This window comes from Nylanderia fulva, unplaced genomic scaffold (assembly GCF_048542155.1).
Source record: "Nylanderia fulva isolate GAGA-0341 unplaced genomic scaffold, ASM4854215v1 Scaffold8, whole genome shotgun sequence".
Taxonomy (NCBI): Eukaryota; Metazoa; Arthropoda; class Insecta; order Hymenoptera; family Formicidae; genus Nylanderia; species Nylanderia fulva.
In genome coordinates this window covers 881925-893459 of record NW_028190916.1, presented here as the reverse complement: position 1 = coordinate 893459, position 11535 = coordinate 881925, and the positions used below count along the sequence as shown (strand labels likewise).

The window sequence follows — 11535 nt, the reverse complement described above, 5'->3', positions numbered from 1 at the left end:
TACACCTGAAGAGATTATTAATTATCGTGAAGGAATTGTTATCACGAGAATAATATAACGAAATAAATCATCGATAGAAAATGCTCCGCTAAATAATTGAAGAAAGCGCAAAACTGACAATTATCGGACGCGAGCGATTTAATAATAAGAATAAATTGCCCGAGGCAATTCGCGCCATTGACACATCCCTGACAAGCGCGCGACGTCGCGTTGAAGCGCGACTGCTGAGTCACATATCGCGAACGATCTCTCCCGGCAAAGGTGTACGACGCTCATTCGGTCGGTTTCTCCGCGTTTAACGTGTATGTATACAATCGTCTCGCGCATTCGCGCAAGTGTTTTGTACGACAAAGTGTAAAAGTGTCGATTTATATATGACATAAACAGCGAATCGCCGCGCATAATTCGCGGGCTACTCGCACATATCCGTTTCGAACTTTGCGATAAATCGATAATTTTTTCATTTTTTTTTTTGGTGTGTGTGTGCCGGTATACGTATTTATATAGGTATATGTATACATATATTATATATATATGTATGACAGATGAGTGTCATCGGCAGGGACCTGTCAAATTCTTTGTTCTCCCCGCTCATATCAAATCGCAGATCGCAGCTGATTCGCATGTGATGTGTCACGCTTGACGCATCTCGCGCAACACGCGCTGCCTGCGCGATTCGATACTTCGATAGTGTCCGAGCGAGTGCCGTCGACTATCGGGAGGTGCTGAGCCACTTGTCAAACGGAGTATTCGCGAGGCATGCGTGTGCGACGCGCGCGACTGCACTGTAGTTTGTGATGTGATTCGTGCGTTATTTTGAGGTTATTTCGGTCTCGTGTAACTGACCTAAGATACCGCTCTTGCGAGGGAAAAGCGAGGATCTTTTATTTTCACTTTGACTCTACGAGCGACGAGTCGATCGAGACTCTTCCCTCCGGACTTTTAAACATTGAAAACGGCAGGTGACTCCGGTGCGTTCTAACCTTAAAAACTGATACTCCAGAATCTTCGAAATGTGTTTTGTCGCGTGAACAGTGAAATATTGTTGTTCCACGAGAAGATCCTTTATTTTCGTGAGGACAGCTTTGCATTATTTACACGCAGTGTCAACAAATATCTTCGGGAATTGCATCATCTGTTCATGATGTTAAGTCTATTATTTGTACTTAACGAAGACAATAAACCACTGTGACAACACTTCAAGATATATAGAACTTTGTTTTTATTTGTGCTGATTTAATTGGAACAAGCCAGCAAGATGTTGTGCATAAAGAAACTGTATCGGGAGGAGCTGCTGCAATTGGCATTGTTGCTCTCCTTACTGCGTGTGGATCCAGAATCTTATTTGGGTCTGGACATTCAAACCCTCAACGTAGGATCTTTGGATCTCAATAATGGATCAGGATGGCACACCGATCACACAATTATCCATCGTCCGATGTTTGTGCATCCAAAAAATCCAGATTCCATGCTTCTAAATTACCAGAGAGATCTGTTTGAAGAACTCAATTCACTAGGAAGATACAATAGAATGAATTCTGGTCTCAACGCTATACATGCTTATCTATTAAATGTCGATGAATCTAATAGAGATGCATTGGCAAGCTCCAGCGTGCCTGTTTCAACCAATACAACAAGAAACATGACGTCTCCTGATCCACCAACCTCTACACAAAGTCCTGCAGAGCCAGTTGGTGCAACGGAACTCACTCAAGAGGTACATTCTTCAATTGATTATTAGCATAGAAATTTATAACATATAGATACAGCAAGGATTAGTATATACTAATATATATCATAGGAATTGTACATCTTTTGTTATCAAATCTGTTATTTGATATTCTAATTATTATGTATAATCAAATTATTTTTCTTATATTACAAGATCATGCTAATCTTTGTTTATTTTATTTTGCTTTTATTTTGTAGAATAAGTACAATGAGAGTGACTACATATTTATACATATAGAATAGATTATGTATGATAGAGTACTAAAGAGTAGGTATTCTAGACATTTTAAAAGTCTAGATACTTTTTGGTATCAATAAAAGCATTTTTTTGTTAAATTTATTGTTTATTTCAAAGAATATTTATAATTTATAAATGTAATTATTTATATAATTTATATAATTATAAATTTATAATTATAAATATTCGTGATGTGAAGAATATTTATAATATTGATCAATTTTATTTTATTTTATTATCAATTTCACAGAAGAGCATAAATATTTTATATTACAATCTTATATATGTATAATATCCATCCCCTATAATATTTTTCAACCAATAACATAAAAATAAACAGTCTCATGACGTAAATTCTGAGTGCGTAAAACTACATGCACCAATCAGATTTAAAAATAATATTTGGCAGTGTGTATCTGGAACATTATTTTTCTTTGCTAAAAGCCACCGAATTAAAAAAGCCAAAAATAGTTGTAAAAATGTCATTGCGGTCATTTTGAAAGTAGGTACCTGTTGAAAAGAGAACGCAATCACTCTTTATAACAGTATAATCACACATCATGCAAATGACCTCACAAATCCTTGTAAACAACCTTGCTCTGTTCGTATAAATATTCTTTGACTTTCCTCTTGCTTTTTTTCTTGCTTCTTCAAAATTAAATTAACTTATATATCATTTTAATCATTTTATTAATATCAATTTAATAAGTTTTCTTGCAAAATTTTATGTGCTATGTATATAATGGATGATTATGTTTATATTTGGATCAGATTTTCTTATCATAGTATTTTATATACTTATTACAAGAAATTAAATAGATTATATAGATATAAAAATCCAAACATTTGCATATACATTATTCTTATTATATATATATATATATATATATATATATGTATATATGTATATATATATATATATATTATTTTTTATTTACAAATGTATATATAAATGCATATATATATTTAATGTTAATTTCCTTTGGAATTTCATTCCGTATGTTATTCGTTATGAAAGAGCGCACATTACACACTTAAAAAGCAAAAGAAAGTTTATTAACTGATACTATAAATAAAAGCGCGTGTAGAAAAATAATAACGGGTTGATGAATCACAAACTTACTTTTCTTTGTTTACATATTTCGAAAGTGTGACTGCATTTGATCTTACTCCGCTCGTTTCGTTTATATATATATATGTTTGTCTATATTTTTGCCTCGATCTTTGCCAAGTTCGCATATACAAAGATCAGTTCTTTCCTTTGTAGGACAATGTCCTTGTTATCTATACTGACTAATCTGGGTTAACTAATTGCGAATCTCTCCACATGGTAGCCTTTTTAGTAGATTTAAGATCTTTCGAGCTCATTGATCGCAATGTCACATTAAGATGAACAACTACGCACGCACTTATATAATAAAAAACACATTATCGTAACTGATATCATCCGCAATAATTAATTGATTAACCTTTTACGTTATGCAATTTATACGATAACATATATCATGTTTTAGTAAAATTATTTATTATCTTCAACTAATTCTGAGTTTTTTCACATAGAGCTTATATTTACCTTGTGATTAGAACGTCCAACTTTAAATCCCTAAATTAAAGTAAAACTTGAAATATAGTTGTATCTGTTAACGATTTATCATATATATATATATATATATATATATATATATATATATATGGTATATATATATAATATATAATATACAATAATATATTTGAAATTTTTCTTCAAGTATTTTAAATAATAATGATGGTAGTACTTTTTTGAGATATCTCCGTGTTATTAAAATTTATAATTTAGATTTATTTATTTTTTTGAAAATAATTGATAAAATAATTATATGAGTATGAAACGTGAAACAATAATCAAAATTGTCATAGGAAAAAATATAGTAATAAACAATATTTTTAAAATTGTGCGTATATGAAGAAGAAAAAAGCATATACTTAATGTACGCTGATTTATCAATTAAAATTATATTTCCAATCGCAAATAGCTTTCATGTTCCTTGTAACCTTGTAAGTACTGATCAAGCATTAATTAGCTATGCAATTGATTCGTTCAGAATAGAACTAAATTTGGTTATCAATAGAATTCTGCAATCTTTGACTGAGATCAAATTGAGCTGAGGTCAAATCAAGCTATGATAGCATGCATATGCATAAGTATTCTTTTTTTGGATTATTTTACTATTTATAGTAAAAGCCTTCATATGAAAACTGACAATTTACGTTTGAACAAGGATATTGCTGGCATTATCGATTTACGATTATTAAATGTAAAAATTTCTGCATATTTTAGTGCACCAAATGTAGAAATGTTTGACGGTATTGTAATGACTGAGAAATTGAATTTAAATTTAATAACCTATTGTTAATAAGTTATTGACAAATTTATATATGCGCAATTCAAATTTTAGATTTTTATTTTTATAATGTAAAATTCAATTTACATAAATCTGAAAAGATATTAAAATATTAACAATTTTTTTTAATTTTGAGAAGTTGTAAATTGTTCAAAGTTCAGAAATAATATTGTTTATTAATAATAATTATCATAATGTGTGATATATTTGAAATACAGGTGATGTAATAAGTCAGTAAAGCTATATTTTAATAATGATGATTCCTATGTCAAACTCACTTTTAAGTGGAGTATTATTTCGCAAAACGTGCTTATACATCAAATATGCTTGGGCATCATGATAAGTAAGCATTTCTTGGGTCGAAAATATTTCTGAAACAATATAAACCTTTGTACTGAAAAAAGTCACGATTAATATGATACAAAAAAAAAATATAAGGAAACATTTTTTTTACATATATTTTGTATAACATCAGTATATCACGTTCTTACTCTATATTTATTAATTTACACAACATATACATATACATTATTTTTAAATTTATAATTTTTATATTTGTGACATTGGTAATAGATTTCATCGAGCTTTTAATCGAAATCTAATCGAATAATATCGAAGTTTGAAAATATATGTTTATAAATTAGAGTAGATCAAAGGAATTGTTGCAATGATAATTTTATGTAACTATTTCCAAGTGCTGTTAACTAAATGCGACGAAAAATATACGTAAGTGTATTTTCCGTACATTACCGAGAATCGTCTTGTTCCAAATTAAACATCTGGCCTCGTTCCAACACGTGGATGACATCAAATAAATTTATTGCATTTCGAAGATTGCTTGACAGAATTTATCTCAATTTATATCGCGAAGGAATCATTATTCAATTTTTTTCTGAACGTGATTATAAAATTAACCGCTGCTTTATTTGAGCGAACATTTCAACAAAATATTGCTGAAAGCTTTTCTTGCGATATTCGTACGACGACCTCGATTATAAAAATAATTGTATGCATACGCGTAGGTGCACGCGCATTAAGAACGACTTTTTTCGTGAAGAAAAAAGAAACACATAAAAATCAGATGCAGCCCCCATTTCACAAGAATTGAAAACTTCTGCAAATCTCGTTCTCAGAGCAATATATATGTGTTCAAAATTAGAAACCGGTCGAGGATTTTTGAGGCGATTATAACATGCTCATGAAAAGAAATTCTCTCTTCTGTTTGCAATTTACGTGTTAAGGACGCATTGATCGATGCAATGCAAATCTCAAGATTTAAATTTTATTTTTCGCAAAACTTTTTATCACATTCTTCGGTTTGGCCGATAATTTAAAGTAATGTTTTTTTAAAATGTGACATTTGTACAGATGCAAACCAAACAGAATAGTAATGCTAAATGCCGCAAAAAATACCGGTGTTTTTATTGTTGCTGTGCGTTGAAAATTGTTATACGGAGATACTTATTGTCAATATAGATAATAATGATAAGATGTTATGTATGTCGCGCAAAGATCTATATTTTATACCCAGTATATTTTAAAAACAGGTTTTCAATATTTACTTGAGCATCAACAGTTTATAATTGTTTGTGTGAACATTTTAATACTATTTTATACACTATTATTTTGCCAATTTTTAAAAATTGAAAGTTGAAAAAAGAAAATTTTATTAAAATAACTTAGATCTCATTTATAATTATTTTTTAAAATAATTTGCATTAATTTCCTGAAAATTATTATATGCCATTAGAAATTATAGTTTTCTTTTTCAATTAAATTTTTTGTTTCAAATGTTTTGAATTGTTTTTGTGAATGAAAATCGAGAAGAGTGTAGACGTCGAACTTTCCCCAGTCTTAGAAAGGCAGATGCAACCAAGCGTGTCTCGAGAGAAATATACGCATCTCAATAGCAATGGTCTTTGACGAATAGAGATTGGCGAATTGCCCTAATGCGATTGAAATGCATCTCTCACACGTTCTTTATAGTGATTAAAAAAGACAATTTAAAATTGCATGATAATGCTTTGACAATTCGAGATGAGTCGATTTTCGAGAGTTCTGTTTATTCTAAAACAGTTCTCTTATGTAGCATTGAGTGTATCCTTGCATTCTTTAACTTAATGCGGCAGAACTGGTTTCAAAACCATTATTAAATAAAGAATTCTCTAGAACTCTTCTAAGTGTATTCAGATCTTAAAAAAATAATTTTCTTAAAAGATGAAGTGCCGATTTCACAGAAGTATTTTATATCTATATTTTTTATTTCTATATTTTTGGGGATTGCTTTTTGAAATTGTTATTTATTTTAAAATAGTTTTTACATAGTAGAGTGTATTTATGTCTTTTTAAAAGAATTATAACCATAAGTAATATTAAAACATTTTAAAGTGATTTTCTAAAATTATATATCTATATCTTTAAATATATTTTTACTATATATTTTTAAATTTTTACATCAAAATATATATATATTGATTACTGATTATTTATATTGATTACGGATTATTCGTCCTGTGAGTATTCTCAAAAAATCGAAAAATCGATTTAATTCATTGTTTTTTCTGTTTGTTTTACTTCGAGACTCGACACGCTGACCCGTTCCGAAATCGTCGCACGATTTAAAACTTGGCAGGCGGATGGCCGGTGTAAAACAGAAAGTTTCCATTACTTCAATCGTAAAAATATGACCATAAAACAATACGATCTGTTGAATATAAGTTGAACATAACTACTTATATTCCAAAAATTTAAAATATGACAACTGTCGATCAGTAAAATTAACTCACTATATACTTATTAGATTATTATTGACAGTAAAATTGAAAATTCATATATATATATATATAAATTGCAATTGCGCTGATGTGAATAGCTATAATCAGGTAATATATATATATATATATATATATATATATATATATATAATATTTAAATAATAAATATTCTTAGACTTTTTTATATTATATTATGTATTATTTATACACCTGTATGAAAAAATCTTGATTAAAAAATTTGAGCATAATATACGTCAAATGCAAAGATTTGACAAATATGCATAATTGACATTTAAATATTGGATGCTATATGAACACGTGGTTAAAAGATAAACGGAAAGCAAAGCGAGCGAATATAGAGATAGTAAATGTCTGACCTCGCTGCATTATATCGACCTTCGTTCCATAATATTACCAGAGCTCGTGTGCCGACAAGTTTTTTTCTACTAATTTCTTGCAATTGCATTGTACGTTTGAGTGTTTATATTTAAAAATTGAAAATTTTGATTAATAGAAATCAAAACATTATAGTATCTCCACATGTAATATCTTTACAATCATTATCTATTATTTAAATCGTAAACTGTAGATGATAAATCTGTGTAATTTATTAATAGAAATCAAAACATATATTATAGTATCTTCACATGTAATATCTTTACAATCATTATCTATTATTTAAATCGTAAACTGTAGATGATAAATCTGTGTAATTTGACATTTCTAAAACTTTGACTTAATTGTAATTGTTATGTCAATAAGTATGTTTTTTTGTCTTATTGATTACACACGCATCCAAATAATTAAAAAAAAATTTAACGAATTTTTAAACTTTTATAGATTTAAAAATTTAAGATTAAAAAATTAAAGATTTAAAAAATTTCTATAAAGCTAAAGTTTTCAAAATTGACATTTTATATTTAATATGTATTAGAGAAAATGTTAAAAATTGTTGAACATATTTTTTTACCTAGATATATTATAAATCAAATAACATTTATTATTATCGAATCGCTTAACTTGTAACATTTAGTAAATTTTTATGTTTTTTACCTCTTTTATAGTGTATACCTGTCTACGTTACTGGTTTTATACATATTATCTTACGCATGAGTGCAAAGGTTGAGAATATTTAGCCTTTACGTAGACTAAATGTGAAGCGATTAAACGTACAATCGTATAAAATCTGTTTAGAGATTTAACAAAAACGAAGCATCTCCTAGAGTAAACAACGTAATGATGATTACCTTGAACGAATTGAACTATCATTCACAATCTCTTACAAACTAATATTTTCATCAAATCATAATTTACATATTTTTTATAGATCGTTATATGTCTATATATGATTATATGCATCATTTATATGTCTATACACATTATTATATTCATTTTTTCTCAATCGCAAATAAAACTTTGATTTCTTATTAATATAATGAAAAATTATTATTTACAAACGCATTTATCTTTGCTGTTAAAACCATCTCTTACATTAATTTGCTTCATTATACATATATTATAGAATGGTATAAAACACTATTTTTAGCTTATTATTATACGAAATTATACAAATATTATACAAAAATTATATGAATTATTATACGTAATATATATTAATTTTTTGTCATTGTGCATCATTAACTTGTTTCGCGAGTCGGTAAACAACGCGTAAAAATCGTGTCAATATATATGCATTCATGCAAACTGAATATTTATTAGCTAATATTACCACTAATATATAGTTAAGAATAATTATTTGCTCGCAATACCGAAAATATTGCATAATATTATATTAATAATATACTAAACAATTTCGAATAGTCACTATATATATCGTCCGAAGTATTAATATATTTTAATTATAGACTCTACACTAAAAAATGTAACATACCAGTGAGTTAAAGATGTACACATAAGAAATGTTATGACATTAAGTTTAACACTAGTAAGGTAAACAAATTTTTAATTAAATTTAAATTAAAAAATCTTGCTGTATTTATATTATAAAATACAGGTTTTTGATCAATTTGCATATTCTTTCCTTTTTTTGCGCTGTTCGAATAATAATATTTCAATTTATTTACAAATTAGTGATGAAATATATAATGAATATGTAGTTTGGATATGAATTAAAACACTGCATAATTTTATTAACGAAATAAACTGAAAAAAATATTAATATATAAACCGAGTATCATAAAATTCTTATGTGACATTTTAAAGCATCGTATACTAGAGTTAAAATTGAATATACAATTGTTCGACATTTAGGTTCATTTGACTCTTTTACATAGTCTTTATAAATCGTAGTTTTGCCAAGAACACAGAAGTCAAAATTCTTGTCCAGATTTCTTCCAGCGAGTTTTTATCGTGCGGTAGCGCACGACGGGTCCTTACCGTCATCGCGCCACATGTTCATCGAGCGTTCCATAAATTTTCATAAATCAGCATCGCGAGCGTATGCAAACGATGACCCTGACGACCCGTGTCCGCGGTTGACGGACGCAAGGCGCCTCGTCGCAACCGAGGTGCAAGCCGACAGTCCGGCAACACGTCGCGCAAGTCGAGTTCAAGTTAGAGACTGCGTGTCACGCATTGGCCGCACGCGTAATTAACGCCGAAACGCAGTGATCGTCATCGTTTGTTCGCACGTGTCAGATGGCGCGCAGGAAAAGGAAACAGCCGAGGATGATCGCTGTGTTCGTGCCAGACGATGTACGTCTCTTATCTAATTTTCGGATTAATTTTGCGCTAAAAAAGTATCGCCGTTCACGCGTGTGATAAAACACTTATACGCAATACCGTTTGCGAGTGTATAAGGCTTCAGAGTGACCGGATATTTAAATTGCAAGAGAGGACGCTTTTGAGATATTGATATGGCATTTGTTAAGATTGATAATGCAATATTTTAAAGTGATATTTTCGGCCTTTAAACTTGTGTGTTATAGCGAATTCGGTTGGATGTACTAGTGCGCACTGAATGCACATAAAGGATATCGCTCAAAATTTTACAATGACATAAGTAATTAAAAAAATAAGATAATTAATAATAAGAGTTATTATTATTATTCATATTAAACAGCAATAATAACTCTTACTACTAATTATTTTCTTTTTTTAATGACTTGTCTCATTGTGAATTGTGTGTGATGAACCTTTATATGCACTTAGTATGCACTAGTGCATATAAAGGTTCATCACACACCAACCGAATTTGTTATTAGATAATTTGTTACGACCTATAATACACATGGTAAATGACAGGAAAATGTTGATATAGAAGACTCAAAACTGAATTAAAGATTTGTCTGTAATACCACATGTTGCATAATTAGTGTACTTCTTTATCTTTTACTATGGACTATTCTCAATTAATACGATATTGGTTTTTTTCTGTTTCAGGTATGTATCCACATCTTAAATTTCTCGAAGATATTTCAAACTTACTGAAACTTGCCATTATTTATGCGCAATATTTTTGCATTTGTCTGCTACACAACAAATCTGCAACACATTGTTTTTGTTCGGAATATAACATACACTTCATTCACGTTATTTTGGTGAGTTTTTGATAATATAACATTTTTGCATTTTCTATGCACTTTCCTATTTTATCCTTGCCACTTGCATCTGTATTAGTCTCACAAATTCTGCTTTTTCTTAGAATTTTTTAATTTGCTATACTAAGCGTATATTACACAATATAATATATAATTAATATACTATAATTAAAATTGAATAATGATATTTTGTTGAGGCAAAAATACATTTTTATTAAGATTCCTGCTAATTACATTTATCTATATTGTATCATTTTTAAATCTCCGCTATTTACGAGAAGAAGATATAATTCCATATCTCCAGGATGTGAAGGTAAGGTAAAAATAAAAATTAAAAATTTTGTTACAATGAATTTGTGGCAAATGTGTGTCAACAAGAAATCCTGTGAATCAGAGGTAATCCTCGATGAAACCTTGCCAATTCACAGACAAATTAACGCGGTAACCTTTGTCTTTGTCGCAGTATTTTCTATCGGTGCGCACGTAAACAACATTGCATTATTTTTGACTTGCGCCATAAAATTAGTCAGGTAACTGTACGTAAGTCGATAGCCAGGGAAAAAACGCGATTTTTTTATCGCATATTGCAGAATCGTTTGCGATGAATTTTTAGAAAAGATGATCGCCAAGGTTAGCGAGGTCGAGACAGTTCTGTAAAAATAACTGCGCCTCTTCTGTAACGTTCGTTTGTTCATGAAAGAGTGCAGCGATCTTGTAACCTTCGCGGGTTAAGCCCACGCGCTTTCGTACGCGCATTTGGCAATCGAATTCGAGATATCTTTGTTGCATTCGTCGTCAAGTTTTACCTTGTTCGTACAATTAATACTAATAATGACAAATTGTGCTGATAA

At 29.5% G+C, this 11535-nt stretch overlaps 1 protein-coding gene across 2 annotated transcripts in view; it reads left to right on the top strand.

Annotated features, from left to right (window-relative positions):
* The first annotated feature begins 228 nt into the window (after positions 1 to 228).
* Positions 229 to 11535, top strand: part of cnc (NFE2 like bZIP transcription factor cap-n-collar) — a 115884-nt gene continuing 104577 nt past the window's right edge. Inside the window, exon 1 of one of the 2 annotated variants that reach the window (XM_029301097.2) lies at positions 229 to 1717. In XM_029301097.2, coding sequence (XP_029156930.2) covers positions 1259 to 1717 — 459 coding nt within the window. In that variant the 5' untranslated portion in view covers positions 229 to 1258. Of the gene's footprint in view, positions 1718 to 9680; positions 9840 to 11535 lie in introns of those variants that run through there. The other variant, XM_029301100.2, reaches the window with a different exon arrangement.